Consider the following 26,545-nt stretch of genomic DNA (forward strand, 5'->3'; position numbering starts at 1 on the left):
TGAGCTCGTGTCTGAACAAAGTGAAGAACATGCAGAGATTCTGCTCATGTGCGTGTTCAACCACTCAACCTGTTCAACCACAAAGAGATTCTGTTAATGTACAGTACGTCGTTCACACATATGACCGCATAATGTCAGCATGTTAGCATCATCCGTTAGCAATCCGAAGGGTCGGACCTCCGTTTGACAAAGCTCCGCATATACTGCGGAGGCCGTGTCTGAAAGCAGCTTGTGTAAAGGAGAGAGGAGGGACATCTTGTGATTTTCTCTGGTTTCACACTATAAAGGCCACTACTTCATAGTCATGCTGTTTTCTCATGGAGCCCTTCTCTCCACAGTCACTCACACACACACACACTCACACACATACCACACACGCATGCACACACACATACACACACACACACACACACACATTCTCTACATAAGCAACACACACACACATACACACACACACAGCATCTCCTCCCTGGGGTGGCATCTCCGCTTCGGCGTTGAAGGAGAAGCGCCAACATGACAGCAGCCCCCGTCTCTCCGCCTCCGTTTTAATGACTTCCTCCCTTGGAAGCAACCCCCGCTCCTCTCCGCTCGCAACCCCCCCATCACCCCGCATCAACCCCCCCTTCCCCCCATGGCTTTCCCCCAGCTCGCCTTCCTCACTACCCCCTCAACCGCCCCCACTCCATGAAGCCTGCGGGTGTGAGTGTACATGTGTGTTCGAAAGAAAGAGGGAGGGAGAGAGGGAGAGAGAGAGAAAGAGTTGGTGTGCATGCGTGCGCTTTGTTTTATTTTGTTTTGCATTTGAGCTTGTCGAGTGCGTGCCAGTGCAACGCTGCGTTCACTCTGACAAGATAATGCCTCTGTGTGTGTGTGTGTGTGTGTGTGTGTGTGTGTGTGTGTGTGTGTGTGTGTGTGTGCGTGTGTGTGTGCGCGTGTGTGTGTGTGTGTGTGTGTGTGCGTTTGTGTGAGGGTGCATGTATGTGTGTGTGTGTGTGTGTGTGTGTGTGTGTGTGTGTGTGTGTGTGTGTGTGTGTGTGTGTGTGTGTGCATGTGTGAGAGAATGTGTGGGGCCACGTCAAGCTTGTTTGTGTGTTTCTATGTGCTTACGTGTGGGAGCATATTGTTGTGTGTGTGTGTGTATGAGTGAGTAGGTTTGTGTGTGTGTGTATGTGTGTGTGTGTGTGTGTGTCTGTTTTGTGGCCTGTCACTCAACCCCTCTACCCTTCCCTTTTCTTTACACTGCTCCTCCCTCCTTCCTTTTTCTCTCCACCTCTTTTCTCTTCATCCCTCCTTCCCTACTCCTCTTTTGGCATCTCTCCTGTCCTCCTGCACCCCTCTATCTAACTCCAGCAACACCCACTCCTTCCATCACCTACTCAATCTTACACCCTGAGGTTAAACAGCTCTGATTGCATCACATTATTACACACACACACAAACACAGTTCTTGCTTTGCCAGGACACAAACAAGCAAACGGGAGAAATATATGGAGTGAGAGACAGAAATGCCAAATAGAGATAGAGGGCAAGAGATAGAGAGGGCGAGAGAGAAAGAGAGCTGGTAGAAGAAAGAGAGAGCAAGAGAGAGGACAAGAGAGAGAGTGAAAAAGAGAGAGAGGGAGCCCTCCTACCTTTAGGAGACACACTTCGGGACTTCTTGCTCTCGGAAGCGCACTCGCTGCTGCTGTTGGGTGAATATGCTCTCCTCTTGCCTAAAATGTCATCTGCAGACACAAACAAACAAACAGACAACATCAGAGGTCAAGTCTTCCTCTTAGCTCGGAGACAAATATCTCTCTCTCTCTCTCTCTCTCCCCTCACCCCCAATCATTCTCTATCTCTCTCTCTCTCTCTCTTTTGAAACTCCACCCATTGATTTTCTTTCCCCCCCTCAGCTGAGCCCAGAGCGCTGTGTCCGACGGCGTGTACCTGCATTACATGATGGCCTTGTGAACAGGGAGAAGCGGAGGGGCTTCTAGGAGTGGCAGGTGTGACGGCCTTGAGGAGGTGCGGGGAGCCTGGAGATGTGGCTAGGCTGTCAGAGGAGATGAGAGGGCCCGCGCCGCCGCAGATGACACATCAGACTGCTACTCAGGCATGTGCAAGGCATGGGGGGGTGTGTGGTTTTCTCGCTCTCTCTCTTTCTCTTTCCTTCTTTCTATCTCCACTCTCTTTTTTCTTCTTTCTATTCTTTCACACTCTCTTGTCTCTCTATCTGTTACTTTCAGCCTTCTTTCTCGTTCCTTCCTAACTCCTTTCCTTTGTTACTCTCCTCCAGCTCTCTCTCTCTCTCTCTCTCTCTCTCTCCACTTCTCTCCTTGCTTTCCGCTCTCTCCCTGCCTCTGCCTCTGTTTCTCCTCTTTCCTCTTTCTTACTTCTTATATACTCCCTCTCTCTCTCTCTCTCTCTCTCTCTCTCTCTCTCTGGTTTACACAATCCCCCTCTTTCCTCTGGCTGGCCTGGTAATCAGCAGCCCCCCCCCCCTCCCCGCACCAGCAGAGAGAGAAAAGCAGACAGAGCCCAGTACAGTGCAGCTCGCCTCTGCTCAGCAGCCTTGGCTGCGTCCTCCTTTATTTGGCGGGCCGCTGTTCCTATTCGCTCCTCTTTGTTGGGCCCATGCCGCCTCGGCCGCTCCTGCTCCTGAGCGCGCCCGCGCACACACACACGCACACACACACACACACACACACACACACACGATTTTCTATTGTTCGCTTTCCCGTTCCGTGCAGGGCTCTCGCAAAAGCCCTTTTGAGTTGCTCTATTCTTTTTTTCTCTTTCTCTTTCTTTCTTTCGTTGTTGCTCTTCCTCTCGCCTCTTTTTTCACTTTCTCTCTCTACTCCTCTCTCTCTCTCCCTCTCTCTCTCTCTCTCTCTCTCTCTCCCTTCCAACCCCCCGTCACTCCGGAGGTCCTGCCATATTTCTCCTCCCTTTCGGGTCATGGGGAGTTGAGTAGCCCCGCATTAACACTGAGTGCCAGAGAGAGAGAGAGAGAGAGAGAGAGAGGAGCGTCTAGTGTACAATTACAGCACCCTCCCCCAAAGACATCACAAATCAATATCCTGCTAATAACGCCGGCTGCATGAGGCTGCATGCAAGCAGGAAGGAAGACGCCGTTTGTCACTGCTTTCTCTCTCTCTCTTTCTCTCTCTTGTTCTCTTGTTTTCACCTCCTGTCTTTCTCTCTCTCTGTTGTTCTTTTCTATGTCTTGTCTTTCTCTCTCTTCCTCTCTCTGCTCTTGCTCTCTTTCTTTGCTCTATCTATCTCTATCTCTATCTCTATCGCTCCACCCTGCTCGTAGAGCTACTGTTGCTGTGTGTTCTCTCCTTAAGTTGTTCAGACTCAACAATGGTTTTAGCATTTTGTCTATTGAAGTTCTTGATTTTGTTTTTTTCAATCTTTAACTCTCCTTAAGTCTTTCTGAAAGCAGCGGTGACAGAAGTGCTTCAGAACTGCTTAGCATGACTGTCCGCGTGTGGAAACTCTTGTCATCACAGCCTAGACCGAGCCCAAAGCTCAAAATCAACCCGTGGGTACATCTTTTCTGTCGGCTCAGTGGTGGCTGGATGGAATATATAAAAAAAAAAACAGAAGACAGTCCTTCTAGGGTGAGCAGAGAGGCAGGAATGTCAGCCTGAACAACTGCATCGCCTGTGTGCAAAACGCACAACACCCCCACCACCTACTCACACTCCGTCATGCCCCCACCCTCCACCGACCCCCTCCACCCCCGTCTCCCAGAGCTCCTCTCCACCACAAGCGCTCTGTTCATCCCTCCCCTCCGATAAGAAAGGAGTGGAGCCGGTGGAGGGAGAGAGCAAGCCTGTGCTTGAAAGGGCTTTCTGGAGTGGCGAAGCAGGGACGCCGAGGCCCTTTGAGGAGCGCGGCACTGGAGTGAGGTTCACTAATGATCCCGTTTGATGTGTTCTCTGGAGGGAAGAGGGGGTGCAGCCTGGGGGTATGGAGGAGAGGGCTGTGTGCGTGTGGGTGTGTGTGTATGTGTGTGTGTAGTTGGGTGAAGTGTATTCCTGATCTGGGCCCTGAGAGAGAGAGGGGCCTCCCTAATGGGCCTAGATCACCTCATGTTCCCTCCCTGAGGGAAGGAGAGAAGGGGGGAGGCCACTGGGGAGGGGGGGAGGCAGAGGGTATGATCACTTACTCCTTCTCTCGGTTTTTCTCTCCATCTTCCATTTCCGCACTTCTTACTCCTAACATTCCCCTCACTTTGACCTCAGCTAAACTCAACTTCAAATGAAGATTTTAAATCGGCTAGGAGTTCATAGGAAACCCACTGAGCAGCAGCAGCAGCAGCAGCACACTGGGCTATCGCCCATCTCCAGGCCCTCCCTCCCTCATCTGAGTCACTGGGTAGCTCTGTGGATGGAGCTATGCAGCTGTATGGGAGGATGGGGGAGGGAATCAGGTGGCCAGTGTCCCCGTTGCACCCCCCCACCCCCCTTCTTCTGACCCTTGGGATCAGGCCTGTGCTTTACCCTCAGGGGTCTAGAGCACAGGGCAGTGGGCTCTATCTCTCCAGCTCACCCACCACCTTCCCATCCACAGTCAGTCTTTGCACTCTGAGGTCACATCCTTATCACCATCTTATTGTGGGCGCCTGTGCTATCGCCTATGCCTGCGCCTCACTGCCAGCTTTTTTGTCACCGTCACCTGCCACAGCTCAAGGTTGCATAGTGCTATCAGCTGATGCACTCTTACTGACACTCACACACATACAAATACAAACGATACACTGACATACATGCAAATGCACCTGTTCACCAAAACCCTTTTTAACGTGTATTCTACTAAATGTCGCTATAACCTCCTTTTATTTCAGTCATTTCGCTCTACTCTGGAGGGAGGGGGGGGGGGGGGTTGGAATACTGCCTCAGACAAAAGGGAAAGTCCAGGGCCTGACTCTGAAGGGAAGTCTATTATTCTATGCACATAATTCAAAGGGCTGAATGACTTATTCCACAGTCCACACACCACCCCTTCCCCTCGTAGGCTGGGCTGGGCTGGCCGCCTTGAGCACCCACGGCTAGCCAAATCTATTGACTCGCACACAAACGTAAGCAGTGGGCATGTGGTTGACAGGCCTAAACTGAGCATGAATCAATGTGATGTACGTACACAGGGGGGCGGGATACTGGCGTCATAAACGTCTTTCTTATGGGATACCACTAAATTTTCACCTCTCACACAACCTTGACGGGAAGTTATAGTGGGCCGTTAATGGTACAGCAGGCAGCTTTTCCCCTTTTTCACGACCAGTGGAGAAGTTAAACACTTCCATTTATAACATAATTCACCAGAAATGACTTGCATACATACACCATCTCTTTTGATGGACTGACAGCCTGTTTCTGAACAAAATCGTTTTTTCAGACAGAAATCCCCAATAAATATTATTTTGTATGGTCTAATGTTAGCATGCTATTACATATGACTATTCCTATTAGATGAGAACGTATTGAGGACCAAGAATTCTACACTGTGTTGGTTGTGTTTGAATTAGCATTTAAAATTATTATTGATGTAGAGATCTACCACAATGGTGATTTAGTTTCCTGTTAATGTCCTGATTATAATCAGATTAGCCGCTAGCTTTATGACACTAGCAGTGTAGCTCAGTGCAGTGACTAGCGCACTGGTATAAACTAGGTACTTATTCCCATTAGCAGATTTGCACAAACAAAAGCTGTTAGCCTCCATCTAGTATTTATGTAGAGCAGCTTGATTTAAGCAGTTTGAACATATTTTGAAGGGATATCATTTCCTCTTTCCTTTCCATCCTTCATTTTTAAATGTTTCTTAATGTCACGCACATTTCAGACAAAAACATTCCCTGAACACTGCACACCTCCCCTTATCCAAACTCTTTTAACACGCTGTGAAAAACAAGCAAACAAATAAACAAATAAACCTTAGAACTCCTCTCAAGCTGTCTGAACTAGAATGGGACTGGAGTTTGTGAAGAAGGTGCCTGCAGGTCAGAGATTTAAAGGCGGAAAGCTTTTAATGCCAATTAAATGTTGCCTCTTAAAGCGCTGATGCGCCCGTTTAACACCAAACAGAGCCTGCTGGCCGCCCCATCTCCAGTGCCAACCACCCACCCCCCTCCCCGCGGCTCCACCTCTGCTGGCGCCTTCCCTGCTCCATGCCACCGCTAAAACCACTAAGTAAATAGGTTAGGCCGGCTCTTCTGCCGAGGCCCCCTCATGCCCTCACAAAGCCGGTCTTTTCCACTTACGGCAGGCCAAACAAAGACAGGAGCGGAGGAGGAGTGGAGGAGGAGTGGAGGAGTGGAGGAGGAACCCCCCATCCCCCGGCTGGCCTCGACTGGCCCGTGCTCCTGGCCTATGGCCCGGGCAAAAGCATGTTTAACTTCACCTTTCGTCTGACAGGTAAAGCAGCAGCAGCAGGGCAAGAGGGGAGGTGAGTGGGGATAGAGGTGGTGGTGGTGGTGGTGGGGAGTGAATCATAATGCAGGGAGCTGGAGAGAGAGAGAAGAGAGAGAGAGAAATAAATAAGAGCTAAAGAGAGGGAGGGGGAGGAGGAGAGGAAGTGCAAACACAAGGAGCGACGCGACAGAGCGACGAGAGGAAAATACACAGAGAGAGAGAGAGAGAGAGAGAGAGAGAGAGACAGAAAGATATAGACACCAAAGATTCCTTCTCCTCTTCCTTTTCCATGTCTGCCTCATTCCTCCTCTCTTTCTTTTTCCTTTCTCATCCATTTTCTCTTCCTTCTCTCTTCCTTCTGTCTTCCTCGTCCCTATCTCCTGGCCTGGACCAGTGACGGCTCAGACAGCCAGACTCTTTAATTCGCTTTTCTTATTCCCTTAATCTGTCATCTTTATCAGGCGGGGGAAGTGGCGACCGGCGGGCGGGCGGGAGCCGCGGACCCCGATCAATCTGCACATTACAGCTGACAGAATGGTGCTAATAACTTATTGATCCCGCGTTTGCGGGCCTCTGCCGGGGCTGAAAGGCTCCCATTGATTGGCTACGGGGGGGTGGGGTGGGTGGAGGAGGAGGAGGAGGAGGAGGAGGAGGAGGTGGGAGGCGGACAGGAGTGTGGGGGGAGGGGGAGGGGAGGGGAGAGGCGCTTCCGCTTGCCCAGAGGATGCAGCATCTCCCTTCACCCATCCACCCACCACCACACCAACCCATCCATCCACCCCCACACCAACCCATCCACGCTACTGCTCTCCCACAGCGAGCCTCAGGAGACAAGGGAGAGAGAGAGAGAGAGAGAGCAAAAATGGAGGATAAAGGGCAGATTTTTCTTAAAGGAAGAGAAAAAGAAAGATTGGGAATGAGGGTGGATAGAGTACAGTAAATGAGGAGCGCAAGGGAATGACTAAGAAGGAAGTGTGAAAAAAACTCCATACATAATGAATTGTTGCATTCAGCTGACTGAAGCCTTCCCTCTATGTCTCTCTCTCTCTCTCTCTCTCTCTCTCTCTATGTCTGTCTAACCGCACACACACACACACACACACACACACACACACACACACACACACACACACACACAAAGCATCACTGTCAACCGTTTGAAGCAGAGAGATAGAAGCTTAGTGCAGAGGGGCCACCGGTATCAAACAGAAAACCGTTTGTTGACCGTTAGCGAGGTGGCGACTCTTGTGTGAAATAAAATCAGAGTACGCGTTCACTCAGTCACACTCACACACGCACCTCCACGCACCTCCACACACACACACACACATACACACACACACGAGCATATAAACACCCCCCAACACACACACAAACACGTAATCACAATTTTCCCCATGTGCCATAAGAAAACCGGGGGAGTCCAAAAGGAACAGGGTGGGGAGGGAAAAAAAACAGAAACACCTTATACGCCTATTAAGAGTCTCTGGGCTGACCGCAAAGCCACAGTTTGGAGTCTGCACAGGGAGCCAGACGATCTACCCGGCGCCCTAGCCACCCCTCCCTCCCTCCCTCTCTCCCTCCCTCCCTCTTTCGCTCCCTTCCTCGCTCTCTCTCGCTCGCTCACTCACTATCCCCTCCCCGCCCGCCATCCCCCACCCGGCCGCCTCGGGGCCAGTGTGGCCGGCCGTCGGGAGCAGGGGCGGCCTCCGTCCCGGGCTGTTGACGCCTGGGTCAGCCCTCCTGTCTGTCCCTCAGATTTAATTAACGGCGCTCTCCAGCCGAGCGGCCCCGCTTCCTCCTCCTCCCCCCTTCTCTCTCCCCCTGCCTGCCTGCCTGCCTGCCTGCCTGGCTGTCTGTCGCGACCGCCTCGCCTCTCCTCTCCTCTCCCCTCCTCGCCTCGCCTCGCCTCGCTTCTCTCTCTCTGTCTCTCTCCGCTGTCTGCCCTGCCTGCCTTCCTCCCCAGATACCGCCGCCGCTGCAACGCTACCTCATTCCAACTTTCGTAATGCTCTTTTTTTTCCACTGCCTCTCTCTCTCTCTTTTCTTTCTTGCTCCATTTCATTCTCTGCTTGCACATTCTTGTCAATCACTTCCGCACTGCCAATGCCATGTTTTTTTTTTAAAAAAGGGGCTTAAAGAAACAATATTTTGTAATAGCTTAACACTCTTAACATTCTTATAAGTGGTAAAGTAAAGTAAGCTAATCTCACCATCAACGAAAAACGTGGGCATGGAGCAATTTGTGAATTTACCTCAGAGATGTGATCTTGGAGGCCATTAGTGAAATAAAACATTTAAGCATGTTCAGATACTGGAACGCCCACTAATGACCACATTGAGGCACATCCATGCAGCTACAGTGAGCTGGCACTACCACTACTGGGGCCAGCACGTTGACCCTGACAAGTCCTCTCTCCTGCGTAGGGAACAGTGGGACCTTCCACCTTGTTTTGTGTGTGTGTGTGTGTGTGTGTGTGTGTGTGTGTGTGTGTGGCATGCCGACGAGCCCTACTGTCTGTCACGTCCCCTGGCGACCCCTGACCTTCCCTCGGGACGCAGGCTCTCTAATTTCACTGGCAGACAGAATTAGACACACTAGGTGATCGGATTGGACTTGTTTACAGACACAGGGCGAGCCGCTTAAACAGACTCCCAAATCTCTGGGTTAATGCTCAAACGGACAGATTTTTTCAGGGCCCAGCCCACAGGGGGAGGCAACAGCCCCTCATCCATTTGTGTCTTGCTCAATTAAGATTAGAATTAATTGAGATTTCTCAATTAAGATTATTGGAGATTAAACTAGTCTTTTTTTCTCCTCCCTCCCCCTCAACCCCACTGAATCCCAGAGATCTGTTGGCCAGTCCAAACATCCACACGTATCAAGGTGATTTGCGCCTTAATGTGAATCATCTTATGGACAATTAAAGGAGCGGTGGTGATGAGAAACGGCAGGAGATGGCAGAGCTGGGTGTCGGTAAGTGGCAAAGCTGCACTGATGCCACTTTATGTGATCAGGATTTAGGCTGAACCTGCCCATATGGCAAAGACAACAAATATCTAAGCATGCTTTTTAAGCATCCTTTTTACTTTGTTTAATTGAAACATGTCTACCTTAATACATTTGTATCTGTAAAGCTGTTAAGTAGAAAGCAACTTTTCAACGTTTTTTGGTTTGTTGGCACTAGTTGGTGAATTTGTAACTTATTTTCTCCAGACAGCAACAGCCTTATTCTCCAAAATGCCATGGGAGTCAGACATTACTTCAGACTCTAGTAGAATATATCCTTTCTGCTCAGGCACTGCTTTTGACAGGGTATTTTGTGCACCATATTTCCATGCATTTGCAGACAACATTTCCTCTAAAGAATACTGTCTTCACACCATGTTCAATTTAGATGACGCAGATGTACGATTCACAAACATTGAACACATGTACAGTACATCTATAGAGAACTACATTAATCAACGAAAAATCTGTCCAGCATAACAGAATTACGAACAAACCAGACTAACTACAAAGGCAGAGACAGATGTAGACGGCCAAAGCATTTGAGGAAGTGTGGCAAATACTACCCTTGAGGCAAAACACCTGCGAAAGCACCGGCCCCAAAAACTACAGTCGCTGACGTCAATGTGTCATGCGAAAAACCATAACAACAGCCAAGCTCACATTCAAGAAACCACTAATTGCACTAAACGTATTTCAGTAGATGCTTGTGAGGAGCAACCACACTGGAATAGTGGGAACAGGGAAGCAGGCAACAAAGAAAACGAACAAAGCCTTTGATCAGGGCGAATCTCCATTTGCGAAACGGTCGTACATAAAACCTGAACTCTGCTTGAGTGAGTACCCATTAGATTAATGCCCACTGTAGTCCCTTTGTTTGACTGAAACTGGATTAATGGGAAATAAGGCTATTTGACCAGAGCAGTGATTTAACGTGAGGGTTTAGGGGCAGACCTGGCGCCTGATAAAGAAATCTCCTCCCGGAAAAAAGGACATTAAGCACGGGACACAAAGGGATAAGTAATGAGCTTAAGTTCCTCAATCAAGCAAATTACACCAAAACCAGAGAACGAGAGATGCCCAAAAAAGCAATGGAGTATAATTATTTAATGAGTGCCCTAAAGGGTATAAGGGTATGGTTCCCCCTCATGTTTTTGTCCCCTCATGTGGAGGAGGGAAAAACAGAGCGGCAGAGGGCTGAGAATTAGCCGAAACAAGAAACAACTGGCTCAGCTGAAGAGAAAGAAAACTACGGAAAAGGTGAAGAAAAACAGCAGCAGCAGCTGGCAGGCAGCCCATCCCCCCCCCCCACACACACACACACACACACTCGCACCCACACCCCCACCCCTCATCGACACCCCCATCACCTCCTCCACCCGTCCGCGGCGATGCGGCTGGCGACTCCAGGCGTGTCTTACCTGCCTGTCCGGGGCCAAGGTTGTTGATGTCGGTGCAGGGCTGGCCCTCGGGCATGCCGTGCTGTCGGGTGTTGTGCAGGTTGGAGATGATCGTTGAGAGGTCACTGTCACGACTGGAACCGCCGCAGGAGGAGCAGGAGAAGGAGGGAGCAGAGTGCAGAGAAGAGTATAAGAGAAAGAATGTAGGGAAAAGGAGAGGCAGAGAGAGAAAGAGAGAGAGAGAGAGAGAGAGAGAACTTTTTTAGTCAAATTGCTTTTACAAATACATACAGAGGTCCAACAAATACACAGTAAAAACTCTTCTCAAGAAATGTAACTGTGCTGCTCATGGTGTCTACACAGATCCCAGTAGAGACAAATGGTAACACTATAAGCTCATGCTATGTTTGTCTTACACAAATCCAGACAAAATACCTCAACTTATGTTGAGTTTCACACTGATTAGTGCAGTATTACTTATCAGATGTACTCTTGTGCTATTGTTAACAGAGCCTAAGTATTAAAGAATTGAAATCGAAAAGCCTCATCTCTCCTTGCAGTACTGAGTTGCTACTTTACCAAAGACAAGTCCATAGAGTAACATAACAAGCACACACACACACACACACACACAGCAAATACATACAAAAATGATAGATTAATGCTAATACAAACAAAATTTACCTGTGGCATGCTAGCGAGAATCATATCCGATATGCATCTTTCCGACACAAGTAGAGTGTATTTAACTCTCATTAAGGATTCACTGCTAGAGTGCCTATTGTCTTTGGGATTTAAAGCGAGTAATAGGCAATGACAGACTCCTGCATCAAGCAATTTTGTGTCTTATCCTACCTCATCTTCCATCTTAAGATGCTCTAATCAACATATTCAGAACTCATAAGAAGTTTATGAGCTTAAATCAAAGTGATTATCGTTTTTAACCACCATTCCTAAAATCGATTGGAAGTGGTGAAACACAGGAGACAAGCTGGGATAAGTATGATCCTCAGATATGCCAGCCTATCTTTAATGACAACTAATTGTTCTTAAGTACATTTGTAGTCGTGCTGTAGTCGTGCCAAATTTGATCTGCATTCATGGGCAGAGTAGTATACGACGGCTTAGCCTCTCTAAGCTATTTACATTACTAATATAAAGAGACATAAGTTATAACAGTTAAGACATACGATATAAGTAAAAAGTTTTACTTGGTGGCATTTCAATTCGGCGTTTCACACTCTACTTTTTGTTATAGAATATTTTGTCACTGAGTCAGTGAATGAACAATGTATTGCATTAATAATATGAGTATGACAGAATATCTATCCATGCTGTCTATGGCTGATAAAGCTCATATGCTCCTCCATACTGGGCGCCAGTGGTATAGGTACAGTAGCATGGAGAAGTGAGCGTGAGGATCCAGGAGATGTCCCCCTGGGAGCGGAGCTGAGCGTCCGAGTGGGTGCTCTCTCACTGGGGCTCCATCACCACGCTGGCACCTTGCCCAACCAGCCTGATCCTGGATCACGGAGATCGGCCACGCCAGCAACAAACCGCTCACGCTCACCCCCCTGCCCTTCAGCGCTCCATGAGCGGCCCTTCACCCAGAGCCAGATTAGAACGGGATGTGCCCGTTCCATGCCCTCCCTTTCGTCTCTATCTCTCTCTCTCTCCCCCAACCTTACCTCGCAGACACGCTGACACACACACACACGCGCACGTACACGCCTCTTGCTCATCCCCTTCATCAGCAGGCTCATTAGTTCGAACCGCGTGTATTGAGACCAAACTGGGGAAGTGTGTCATGAGGGCATTTCATCAAAATCTGATTAGGGCTCTGATCTCCTTAAAGAGAATAATGATGTAAAATAAGCGATTAGCACGTTGGGAATATCTGATGTGTGCGTAGCGCCGTGTGACTGGTGGCGAGTGGCCCTCGAGGTGTCCAGGTTTTTTTAATGCGGCCGGGTTGTTTTTTTTCTTTTTTTCTTTTTGTGGAACTGTCGCCGGGAACACCGCCGGCCGTCTGTATGGCCGGCCCATTTCCCGATAGCGGTTGTTCTGGAGCGGCAGCCGAGCGTCTCTCAGCCGGTTTGCGGCGAGCGAAATGCTAGTGTTTGCTTCGCACAGATTACAGGCTGTCTCTCACTAATGGCAGCCTTTCAGTTTGCAAGACTGGGTGTTTTTTTATTTTCTCTCCCTTCACAACCATACACACACACACACATTGAGGGGACCCAATTTTCTCAGCCCAGAAGTGGTTCTCCGTCATTTGTCAATCAAAGCTGGCGTACAGCTGTGCCTGGCTTCCCTGCCACACACATTGAGCTGGTTAGCAACGCTACCCAATCTCACGGCGACGTATCCACACAGCCACGAGCCACCATCACAACACACTGTACATGGGCAGTGATATTCCATTATCATAATGTTTTCACAGAATGTCATTATGTTTTCATTGCTAATAGCCACATGAAATAATCCAAGACTAATCCTACTGAAACCTCAACAATAAATTAGGCAGAGATTGATCAAATAAACTGATCAAATAAATTGATTGAATTGTTCCTAACAAACAACTCTCTTGTTGATCGAAACAACACATCAAATTTCGCTGGCTCCTCTGTAGAAGCATTATTTTGTCTGATACAAAAAAACATACAGATTTGTTACACTAAATATCTCCAAGGGAGACAGTGTTCCTTTGATGCTTGCAAACTCAAAGGCAATTAAAATAATGACACAGATGAGAATATTCAATTACAGAAAAACAAACCTCTCCAGCATGACCCAATATCCTGACAGGACAACAAAACATAGGGAGACAAAAAACAAATACACCGGATAATTCAAGTCTGTCATGAATGGATTCACATGAGCTTCCTTGAGCCAAATTGGACATCAAATTGATTTGATTACACTTGAGGAGGAGGCTGGTGTGGTCATCCACCAATTCTAGATTCAAGATTCAATTCTAGAATGCCTCTCACAGCAATTGGCTCATTGGCTCATACTCTTGGTCATTTGAAAGGTTTCCAGTGATGGTCGACCATAACCAACAGCCCCGACACCCTCACATATCCTATCCCTAAACGACCCTCAACACAATAGCTACGCTCAGAGTCCATTTAAAAAGAAGACACATGCTGGTGGCGGCCATTTTACCCTCAGTCACCCCCACCAAGCCCCAGACTATAGCGCCAATCTGCCATAATAATACCATCCTGGACTCCTCACTGCTTATTATTATCCCCAGTCCGAGTATCCGAGGTAAGCCCTGTTGAGCAAGGACATTGTTAGCACGGTAATTAGCACACTTTTTCCCCAGCTGTCCTGGTGACTGCCGCTAATGAGCGTTCCCCGACGGGGCAGCCAAGGTCATAATCTGCGTCAGGGCGTCCGCCGTAAGACCCAGCCGCCTGAGTCAGCGCAGCCATCTTATCGCAGCACACAGGAGACAATCGCCATAATCTCATCCCCCTCTCCTAAACTGGTCAATAACCCGCCTCTCATCCTCATCGACCATCAGCGCGGTCGCCAGTGACCCAGTTATGAACCCACCCCAGCATCCCAACCCCGACCTCGACCCCCAATCTGGGGCCATAAAAGAGTAGCGAGCCCTGCCTGAGGGAGGCTGGTCTGAGAAGAACTGAGGGTTGATGCAGACTTCTCAGTTCCTCAACACTGTCAGCAACGGTGTTGTTGAGGCTACCTGAGAAGACCTTTTATGTCTGTGGAAAAACTAAGGTGTCGGTAAATGAATATAACAAACACAGCTTACATATTAAAAATATTATGTAAAGATATTACAAAATAGGCTGGGTTCATGTTTGGTTATTCACATCAGTTGAGAGGAGACCTTGGCAGTGGTGGCAGTGTCACCCACTGAGGGTGCGAGGAGTGGGCAGTGCCAGGCGCGACTGCACCAGTGCCCCTGCCAGCCTGTCTGTCTGTCAGCACCCAGAAGGAGAGAGGGCATCCTGCCCTTCTCGAACTGCAGTCTGCAGCCTCCGCGACCCTTTTTTATGGCGTGTCGGAGACGGCAACAGCACATTTTATTTTATTTTTTTTTTACAGTGTGTTTGGTGTGGAGTGGGTATAAAAAAAATATGGTTCAGTGGTGTAAATTAGATGAAATCACAACCATCCCAAGGCCGTAGATTTTTCAGTGTGGAACTAGCGGAGCTTGAAAATACCCCCAGAGAGACCACAGAAGGGAGGAGGAAGGGGAAAAAAAGGAAAAACAAAGTTGTGTTTCTGATGCCAAAAACGATATGGCCTCCTGCATTAACAGCTGTCGGCAGCCGCAACATTCACCACAAACACTGTATACTGTGAAAAGCACTCGCAGCTGCTCCTAGTCTGGTCTCTCGTGCTGTAGACATAGGGGTGTGTGTGTGTGTGTGTGTGTGTGTGTGTGTGTGTGTGTGTGTGTGTGTGTGTGTGTGTGTGTGTGTGTGTGTGTGTCAGGGGGGTTATATTTCCAGTGCAGTGTGCCTGGGCGGGTGCGTGTGAGCCCCACAAGGGGCCCCCACACCTGCACACAGCTCTCCACAGCTCTCCCATCTCGTGTCGTGTGAAGACTGAAATTCTGTTTGCGAGGAGGATGCAAGAGAAAGAATACACAATCCCCACCACCCCACCCCACACACACAGAGACTCTCACACACACACACACACACACACACACACACACACACACACACACACACACACACACACACACACCCCTCCCACATGCACACCCTTTAAAGATGGCCCAGGGCTCACAGGGGCGCTGTGTGTGGCGCTGAGGCAGGTGTCGTGTGTGTCTGTGTGTGTGGTAGGAGTCACGGGGCACTGGGTACCGGTGTCACCGATACCGTCGACCGCACGCAGGGGCTGAGGCCCAGGGTCTGATTTCGCCCGCAGTGACGACACCCCCACCCCTCTCCTGCGACACGGCCGGCTGGAGAGACTCTTTGGCACCGGATATGGAGGTCACAGGGAGAGCTGGCAGACCGGGCACTCTGACAGCGAGGCAGGCATGGCCACCGTGGCGCCACTGATGACCTCGTGCCCACCAGGCAGCAGAGAGGGAGGGCGGTGGGGCAGCTGGGGGGGGGGGGGGGGCAAGATTTGCTGAGACACCTTCGGGTGAAGAGGTGCTGGCTAGCTATCTATCCTCAGACACCAAGCGAATATTACTGTATTCTGAGCGAAGCCCTAAGTATTGAGAACCGCAGCGTTGATCTGTAGTCTTCGACAGGCGAAGGTACACTAATTAAATGCCAGTGCCTCGATTTCACTCCCCATTTTTTTATTTAAAAGGATCCACAGATGCTTACGGTTTCTTTTTTATTTTGGAATTTTGATACTTTTCTGAAAACACTCAGTGGGCAAAACCAAGACCAAGTTTGGCTCAAAAAAAGAAAAAATAACTAAAAAGTTGAAAAACGAAATAAATAAATATGTATTTTTTTCTTCCCTTCTGGTTCCTAAACAAAAGCATGTGTTGTTATGCAGCTCACACTCACACGGAGAGGCAGCCTGCAACGGAGGCCTCGGCAAGCAAAGGGAGTAATAAATAAATACAGAAATAGATACATAAATAAATAAGAGGCGAGTCTGTTCTCCTGGGCTTTCCTGTTGTTCCTGCCTTATAAAAGCTGATGTGAGGTCGATAAGCCTGCAAGAGCCGGGGAAAGAAAAAAACAAGGGCAAACACACACACACACACACACACACACACACACACACACACACACACACACACAAGCACACACAAGCACACACACACACACACACACACACAAGCACACACACACGCACACACACACACACACACACACACACACACACACACATACAAAAAAGGTTTCGCCATGCCGAATGTTCTTCAGGATTTTTTTTACTAGATTTTGGTTGTGGTCGGGCTTGTGCATGTAGATGTGGTCAGACTTGTACGTTTGGATGCTCCCTGCGCGTGTGCATTGAGACATCAGTGGTGGGAGAGCTGTTACCAGTGGAAGTGGCACTAATCATTATTGTATTGATTAATGGATGGAGCCGATGGGAGAGGGGGGCCGACTGGCATGAGGAACACGGCCACCCAACTGGAACCCAATCCATACCCTTCTTCTACAATGACCGCAAACGGAAAACTCTCTCATTTCACTTGCACACATTCATACAGTACACACACACAACACACACACACACACACACACACACACACACACACATACACAAACAGACCTATAGAATATGTGAAAATATAAAACTTCAACGCATCCGTTGGAGGCACTAGCTGAAAAGACTCACACACGAGAGACATACACGATTTTAGCTCAGTGTTATAAAAAAGATCAAAGCCAGGAGGCGGATGCATATTGAGAGCTACTGTTCTTCCCCCCAAACCCCCCCTGGGCTACTCACGGAGAAGAGACTCTGCTTCCACTTCCCCAGCCCAGAGCCAGTAGGGCCTCAGCCTTCGTTATCTGGCCTGAGTACTGCGCCTCCCATAAGCTGGGGCCGGCCGAGCGGCTGGATCCGCAGAGGGCCCCGGGGTTCGCAAGCGCCGTAAGATACATCAGTGTCTGTCTGTACAAACCAAGCACATGTACGTGAGGATGAAGATGCGTCGTCGTCTGAGTTTCGGGGAGCTGTTTTTAAGCCTTTTTTATTTCCAGAGACGACTGTAATGAATACTGCAGATCATGCGGATCTGGGAACCTTAAGGCAGAACTGTGGATGTTCTGAAAAATTAATTGCTCCTTGGAAACAAAAAAAAAAACACAGGCTCCCTCCAGGAAATCTTTTTGCATCTTGCTCTGGTACTCTTTCTAGCAATGCATATGCGAAGAAATAGTCATACTTCCATACAGGCTCTCTATTTCCAAGACCAAAATGAACATTCAAGGCCTATTTCAGTCTCTCTGCTGGTTTCCAATATTCAGCCACTCATGACTGCAAAGCTGATATATTGAGGATAATGACTATTACATCTGCAGCCATTTCACTGCAAAAACCTCAAAGATGGAGAACACCCATTAAACATGTGTTGGATAGGATGGAGGTTATTTCTAATTGGCTGATTCTAAATGGTTGCTCTAAAAGTTGTTTGCTATTGCATAACAATTCTGTATGTCTCTGACCCTTCCTTCTACCCATACATGCACAAATGCACTCATTTAAAAAAAGGTTTGTTCTTAAAGGTTTAGGATTAGTTTCAGGTTTAAAATATTTCCTCTCCTTCTACCAAGCCTCTTTATGCCTTAGCCATGAGACTCACACAAAGGCACACACTACTTAAGTATGTCTTTGCTTTAGCCCATGAAACACCTACAGTTTCAAAGTCTTACCAGACGACAGGAAGGTGTTGAGGAGAAATGGCAAGAGTTGGGTCTGTGCGTTGGGGTTGGTCTTTGGTCTTGGCTTAGCCGGCTCCCTCCTCTCTAGCTCCCGTCTAGCTCTCCAGCACAGCTGCACCAGAGCACTGAGACACCTCTCAGCAGCAGGAAGAACTTTTCTCCAGCGTGCTAAGTTTGAGAATGCCCTGCAGGGCTGAGTCTGCCCAAACAAGGTTGTCGCTCGTCTGCATTGACTTCCTCCCTGCACGCTGTCCCTGGACGCTCTTGGGTGAGTCGGCTCTTGAGAGAGAGAGGCCAGCCTCACTCCTCCCATGCCAGGCAAGTAATCTACTTAGACTGAAGTAATCTGCAGGTAAAATAACTGCATTTTAAAATAATTCATAAAAATTTATTGTTGCCGTTTCGGGCCAATGCAAAGTCCCCGGTGACTCTTAAGGGCTAACACAGCACCTTGCCATAACCAGTGAGCAAAAAACTGCAACCAGTTTGGCGCTGGAAATTAATTTCATATTTATTCAAAGGGATTTTCTATTCTTTTCAGCCACTCGGCATTAAGTCTCAGGGTTGCCCTCTATCAGCAGGTATACCTGTTCACCTAATCCAAAATAGTCAGTACTTTTCCACCCAAGCCAAAGTCTCCTAGGTGACTGAGGACAGTGGTTTGAGATGCCCCTGACCTGAGATGCCTCATCTAAATTCCCTCAGGTAAACATATAGCCGCTTGTAGGTTAAGTCCTAAGACAAGCTTGCACAATGAAGTTGATTTTAAGAAATGCTATTGACTGCGCAGTTCTTACACTAGCATGGATCTGGCTTAGATGCTGATGAAAAACTCAGTTAATTTAGGTAAAAACTGATATCTGAACAGAAATACCTTCACAGGCGCACATATTTGTGGTGCATTTTTATCCCTTGGTTATCCCGCTCGGCCCATGATGAAATGGTGCTCTCCTCTACCCCTGCTCTGACTTATGAGTGTCCGCTGCGTTGACGCGTCCACACTCCCGTTCCAGATGTGCGATCCTTGCGATAAAAGCTGCATTAATCACAGGGGGAAGACGTTCCGTTCCGCATCGTGCGCTGACCGCACTGTGTCGTGTGTTGTTTTCTATAAAGTGTGTGCTCGCCCCCCACCCCTAAGCCCCCCTCCCCTATGTGCAGACTAGGATGGTAGGCCCAGGGAGCAATAATCGCCTGCAAAGCCGGTGGCCCTTAACGTTAATCTAGTTAAAAGATATAGGGGGTGTTCTTAAAGATGACAATGTGCAAAGATCTGTCTCACAGCAGGGGCTGGATATCCTATTATGGTCAAGCCTGTAGAGGTGTACCTATTCAATGACGCTCTATGTCCACATTCGCCATTTTGAAGCTTACATGCAAACCCAAGCCAAAGTCTATTCAAATATTGTGTTTCCATGTGGTTTCTATTGTAACTGGGTGGAGTGTGATCAAACAATAACAACAAACATAGCTCTGACAGGGCTTCCCTGTTGTGCCAACATAACCAGGCTTAAATAATGTAAAAGGGACGCGGTAATGATGGCGATAATCACTGCCATCGCTCCTGTCACCCTGCAATATGAATATATAAGGCGCAAATACACTCACACAGAAAAACCACCCCTCCGCCATCCTTCACCATCCATTGACCAAATCCAATTTGTTAAGACCCCTCTACAACTCACTTACCGGGGCTGCGTTCGATGGAAATTGAATTTCATAGATTGAACATCCCATTATCTCTTTCGGTCAGAGCCGCATTTGTGCAAAGTAAAGGGGGGTGGGGGGTGGGGGCAAAGAACGTCTCCACCCCCTGCCCCCCCCCACCTCGGTGTAACAGAGACGGGCAGTTGGCTCCTCTGTGTCCGCCGCCTTTAAAAGGGTAAAAGCCCTCCATATTAGTCAAAGTGTACTTTAAATTCATTATCATCTTAACGCGCGGGCGGCAGAAGTGTCGGTGGGAGGGGCAGGCAGGGAGGACCTCTCTAACAAGGTTAGTCAGACCTTTTTAATGCGCCATGGCTCATGCACTGTCCACAGTGTCGCGCGAGTCAGGAAACCGAGGAGCGGGCAGTCGGAGGACCACACCGACGCGCCGCAGTGAAGTTACAGTAAAGTGTTGTGGTTTGACCACAGCGCATCATAGGGTGAGGTTAGATCATTTTCAATTAGAAATGTAACAAGAATTTTTGAATGTTTCAACAGTAATGAAAAATTTCCATTATGTACACAACTCCAGATCCCTCTGCAATCTCTCTCCAATCTTGGCAGGAGTAGAAATTCTGCATTCTAAAAATGTCTGGGCCTTTTTCAAATTCATCTGATTCCATGAGAGAGACCCCTACCCCTATTAAAATGCAGAGAGTATGACATCAGAGGGAAACAGCGCAATCTTCATTTTCGGCTGGCTGGGTTTTTGTTGTAATGGGGGTGACCTCGAGACGACCTCCCCGGATTTGGCAGTGCATGTGTGTATGACTGTGCGATGCGTATGTGTGTGTGCGTGTGTGTGTGTGTGTTACTGAATGTGTGTGTGTGTGTGTGTGTGTGTGTCACTGAATGTGTTTGTGTGTGTGTGTGTGTGTGTGTGTGTGTGAAAGCTTGCTTGCGTGCATGTGTATGTATCAGCAATTACAGGCCGTCCATTCAGTGACATCCCGCAGCTCTATGTAATGACCCAAATTTAATGCAACAGCTTAACACCATCGGCCACGACCCAAAGCCTCTTAGGGCCCTTCCGTTGTACCTACCACTAACAGTACTCATTCATCCTCCAGGGAGCGCACGCACACACACACACACAGACACACACACATAGACATTCACACACACACAGACACATATAAACACACACACACACACACACACACACACACACACACACAGACACACACACATAGACATTCACACACATACACGCACTCACAGTCATGAGTCTATACAAGTCACAGTTCACTAAAGACATGGGGGAAATAAGACTGTTGTCAATAATGGCAAGCAGCCAGTGTGCCTGAGAGGCACACCTATCATGTAAACACATATAGTGCTCCTGAATGCATATAGAAACATGGGGCTCGTGGATAGCAGGGACTCTTACTGGTTTTTTGTTGTTGTTTTTTCATTTGAAAGCATTAAATTAAAATATTATTCTGAGAACCTAAAAAAGATAATTAGGCCACATTATAGATGCGCTAATCATAATATTCATAATTGCATTGGTTTTGGACATCATAAAGCTTGTAAATCCAGTTTTTATTCTATGCTTTTATGATTAATAAAATCATAACCTTGCCTACAGAGAACAAATTATACATTTCTGGCAAAAGTTCTGGCAAAAAAAACATTTTATTATTATTTGCTTTACAATATATCCCAGGACTTATCCCAGAAATTGGTAATAAAATTAGTCATGCTGCATTCTGACCTGGTTGAAATGAAATTGTATCCATCAGTTAGGATCACTGCTCCTTTCCACAACATTCCACAGCCTACACCAACACATCAAGACTAGCTCTGCATGAAAAAGAAATGGCTCGCTCTGCTCGCCAACACTTCCAACCAAGCCACATAAATAATGACTGAGGGCCCATTTCCTTTTCCTCCACAACGCTATGAGCAACCTGGGGGCTTCCTGGAGCTGTATGTCACCCCCCCCCCCCCCCAGCACTCTCACACCACCGCCAACACCACCGCCACAGCTGGACCACGCTGAAAGCGAAGCCTTCACACGCGGACGCGACTGAAGAGGAAGATCCACAAGTACCACTTGGACAGAAACCCAGCCCACAACTGCCCCTCAACACACACACAAACGGACTCCACCTACAATACCCCAAAAACAACACAATGTTCAATGGCTAATGACAGATTAGCATTCTTCATAATAACACATGCTCATCATTTTTAAGTAGCTAGCCATGTCTGGGGGGGGGGGGGGGTGTCTTACTACCTGTATAATGCTCTGATGAAAGCAAGACTATGGAAATCATGTTTTTTACCTTCACAACAATGATCATATGTTAAGCCATTTCATATATCCATAGGCCAATTCCAACTCTATATTCGTCTGTTTTATTAATTTCATTATTTTTTAACTTGCCAAATGTAACTGATTAACAGATCTAGACAAATGGCTAGAGTATTTCATGCTGTCACCAGAGAGGAGCATAAAAAGCAATTCATATTCCTGTCCATGAGACCTCGAGCGCCATTCTGAAATTACACAATTTCGTATGGGGATCCCACATACAGGATATACAGGCATGTGTGATGAATTGAAACCTCAAGGCCCATGATTCATTACCACACAGGCCTACCACATTCATTAAACAGTAATTATCAGGATATATTCAGGGTAGGGATTTGACTTCAAAACTTCTGAAGACTTCAATTCCTCAATTCAACAGGCCCCAACACACACCATATCTTTCATTGCCTCTGTATGTGTGTGTGTGTGTGTGTGTGTGTGTGTGTGTGTGTGTGTGTGTGTGTGTGTGTGTGTGTGTGTGTGTGTGTGTGTGTGTGTTTCCTCATATTAACCACATGAAGGAAGCTACCCAACCAAGACCCCAACCCAGAGTTCAGAGTCCTCCACGTTCAGAGATCCATGTAAGTCAGCTAGCTCTGAAGGCTGTGCACAAGCTGTTGTGTGAGTAGGCAGATTCTGCCTGCTAGCATATCTATCTATACCACCTTCTATAACAAGACTGCTGTTCCTGCTCAGGGAAGTGCAAGTTGTGTGTTTATTTCAGTAAATATTTGTGTTTGTGTGCATATTTTTGGGTATGTACACTTTCTGGTATGTAATGGGGTTAGGTTTGTAGGTGTGCACATGTGTATGTGTGTGTATGTGTGTGTGTGTGTGTGTATGTGTGTGTGTCTGTGTGTATATGTGTGTGTATGTGTAGGTGTGTACATGTGAGTATGTGCGTTTCTCTGTGTGCACCCCTCAAGTGTGTGTGTGTGTGTGTGTGTGTGTGTGTGTGTGTGTGTGTGTGTGTGTGCGTGCGTGAGAGAACTCTGGGAGCGGGAGAGCAAGCGTCCCATGTTTGTGAGCTTACCGCAGGAACTCGCCGCGGCGACAGCCCCAGGGCGTCATAAATCCCCTTTAACGATGCTCTGATGTCTGCCGCGCCGGCCACCACCGACCCTTCACTGTGGGCCGGGCGTGGCACAGCTGACCCCAATAAAAGCGCGGCAGGGAAAGGGGTGGGTGGGGAGGGGAGAGGAGGGGGGCAAGCACGCCACATCCTCGTTTGATCAGAGGTCCACCACTCCCTCACCCAGGCAGGCGGGGGGTAGAGGGGGAGGCTCTGGCTGGAGGTGGGGGTGGTAAGGGTGGGGCTGGGGTTAAGGCTTGGTGTGCAGCCCAGTGTGGAGAGAGCTAACGTTATGGATGTATGTTTTGCTCTTGCAATATTTTTGTGATATATTATATTGATTAAAAATGAGCAGTGTGTGTGTGTGTGTGTGTGTGTGTGTGCCTGCCTCATCTTGGAGGCCTTGTCTGTTTTCCAGAGTGTTTGAGTGTGTAAGAGTTTAAGTATGTGCAGGAGGATACACATGACTATTTGGGTGTGCTTTGGTGAAGTGTGTGTGTGTGTGTGTGTGTGTGTGTGTCCCTGTTGCTGTTTGTGGTTTTGCGTTTCATTGCAATTCAAACTCAACTTTAGAAATCCCCATACTGACTCAACCATCCCACATGATTATAATTGTGTTGAATACTTAGACCACACACACCAACACACACACACACACACACAAACACACACAGAGAGAGATAGAGAGAGAGAGAGACTCACCTCTTTCTCATGATACTGTAGTGCAGGTCATCCTCCTGCTTGATGTCGGCATGGTCTCCGCTGGCACGCTCGCTGCCCTCGCTATCGTCGCTGCTGAAGATGGAGGCCAACTCCTTCTTGGGGATGCGGGTTGGGGGGAGGGGGACGGTACGCTTCTCTGCCAAACGCCCACGGTTCTGCAAAACCACAGGGAAGAGACACACAGGGCTTGAAAATGCAGGCCAACGGTATTCAGATCGAGCCAACCCAACCACACATTCACACACACACACTCACATACACACGCCCTATATACACACACACACACACACACACACACACACACACACACACACACACACATACAAACAACACACACACACTCACTAAAGGTAAATACACACATAAATGCACAACAGACATTCGTATCTACACAACCAGCACAGAACATTCACAACATGCTGACTGCTGGTGTGGTAAGCACAATAATGTGTCTACTCCATCACAAACATGGATCAATGCTATTGCCGCCTTTGGGACAATAAAAGACATTTATTCAGCATTAGAAACAATCATTTCAGTGAGCAAACACATTTACATCAACCCCTCCTGCGAGAACTAAGAGGCAGCACCCTCCGATGCCATGAAATAACAATATGCTCCATAATATACGACACAGACAGAAAGGCTTTACCTTTTCATAAAAAATTCTATCACAAACATATTTGCCACGAAAGCCCCCAAAATAATCACAGATGTTAAAGTGCTTCTGCAGCATCATACTACAACACAGAGGAACATGGGCCTTCTAGTGCTTCAGTCCAGAACTACCATTGATGAGTGAAGAGAAAAGTAGAGAATAAGACCAATCTTAAGAGACAGAATCTCTAACTTAGAGACATAATCTACCATTCACAAATAGCCCATATCCAGTCTTCATATGTAGATCTGACCTACTGGCCCGTGTAAATTATGTAAGATGAGCAGGGGACCAAGCACAGAAAAGCTTGGTACACAAACACAAGAAGAGCTACAGCATCCCCTGCAGCAGTTCCCCATCCAACAGTAACTTTCCAACCTCACTGCGAAAAAACTTTCAGATTTGAGTTGGTACGTACCACCACTCTCCACTCCCAAAACACACACACACACCACACACACACACACACACACACACACACACACACACACACACACACACACACACAAAGGCCAGGGAGTGGAGATCTAAGAGCAGAGTGGTGGTGGTGGTGGGGGGGGGGCAAGGGTGCTGCTCTGAAAGCTGAAGCAGAGGGGAGCAGGTGGGTGGAGAAGAGGGGCAACAGAGCGAGATGTGCCAGCCATGCACTCTCTCTCTCTTTCTTCTTCAGTCCTTCTTTCTTTCTCTCTCTCTCTCTCTCTTTCTCTCTCTCTCTCTGCTTGCAACATCTGAAAGGAGGAGAAGAGAGGCGAAGCTTGGCCCTCGGGCTTAGCTGAGTGAAGCTGGGCGACCTTTAATGTGACCTGAAGGGGGTCTGCACAGATTAATGTGCCTCTATGAGAACCACGAGGAGAGAGAGAGAGAGAGAGAGAGAGAGAGAGAGAGAGAGAGAGAGAGAGAGAGAGAGAGAGAGAGAGAGCGCAAGAGAGAGGTCACCCACTAACCGAAATAATCATTTTGTGTGGCTGGGCGGGGTACTGGCTGTGCGGAGCGAATACCACACATTAGCGTGCTAGACCTTTCGCTCCTTCCTGTTAGCTTTGGACAGAGGGCAAAAGTAAAGGATAAGAGAGAGGGCATGCCTCTATTGCCAAATGGACAGGACTGTTAAAAAATGCCCTGCTCCCACCAAGTTGCATGCCTGTGTGTGTTCCAGAGTGTATATGTGTGAGTGTGTGTGTGTGTGTGTGTGTGTGTGTGTGTGTGTGTGTGTGTGTGTGTGTGTGTGTGTGTGCGTGCGTGCGTGTGTGTGACTGCCCGTGTCTCTACTCTGTCGAAACTCTGCCGAGCCCTCCAGCTATCCCTTCCTCCACACATGCGAGGCCCCCCCCAGCCCCCCTCCCTCCTCCTCCAGCACGGCCCATCCCACGAGGGCAGTGCAGTGAGTGGCAGGCAGGCCAGGGCGGGGGACTAGCCAAGAGGCAAACAGGTGCATCCCCTCTGGATTCTCTCAAGTGGCATACATTAAAAGAAGGAAGGAAGAAGAGGGAGAAAAAAAGCAAGAGTGAAAGAGAGAGAATGAGAGAGAGAAAGAAAGAGAGAGAAAGAAATATAGATATATATATATATATATATATATATATATATATATAAACATCCCTAAAGGATGATTGGGCCACATATTTCAACACAATTTCATGTTTCTTTCTTTCTTTCTTCCTCCCTCTCACTCTCTTGTTCTGTCTCTTTCCTCATTTTGCAGAGGAAGCAGTTTTTCATTCCTTTCTTCAATTTTGCCAAAAAAGTACAATATCCTACTTCTCAAGCAGTACTACTTGAAGGAGAAGCCGTTTCTCCTTCTGTAAGTGGCTAGTGTAGCATTTTGGCTAGCATGCTCTCTCAGCACTCGACACTAACTCTACTGAGCATGCCCACTGGCCATTGCCCAGTGTTTAT

At 48.0% G+C, this 26,545-nt stretch overlaps 1 protein-coding gene across 1 annotated transcript in view; it reads right to left on the reverse strand.

Annotated features, from left to right (window-relative positions):
• Positions 1-26,545, reverse strand: part of samd11 (sterile alpha motif domain containing 11) — a 62,817-nt gene that overhangs the window by 24,912 nt on the left and 11,360 nt on the right. The window contains 3 exon segments of the mRNA XM_048240582.1: positions 1,632-1,724; positions 10,836-10,948; positions 23,971-24,146. Coding sequence (XP_048096539.1) covers positions 1,632-1,724; positions 10,836-10,948; positions 23,971-24,146 — 382 coding nt within the window.

The sequence above is a fragment of the Alosa alosa genome, chromosome 4 (assembly GCF_017589495.1).
Source record: "Alosa alosa isolate M-15738 ecotype Scorff River chromosome 4, AALO_Geno_1.1, whole genome shotgun sequence".
Classification (NCBI taxonomy): domain Eukaryota; kingdom Metazoa; phylum Chordata; class Actinopteri; order Clupeiformes; family Clupeidae; genus Alosa; species Alosa alosa.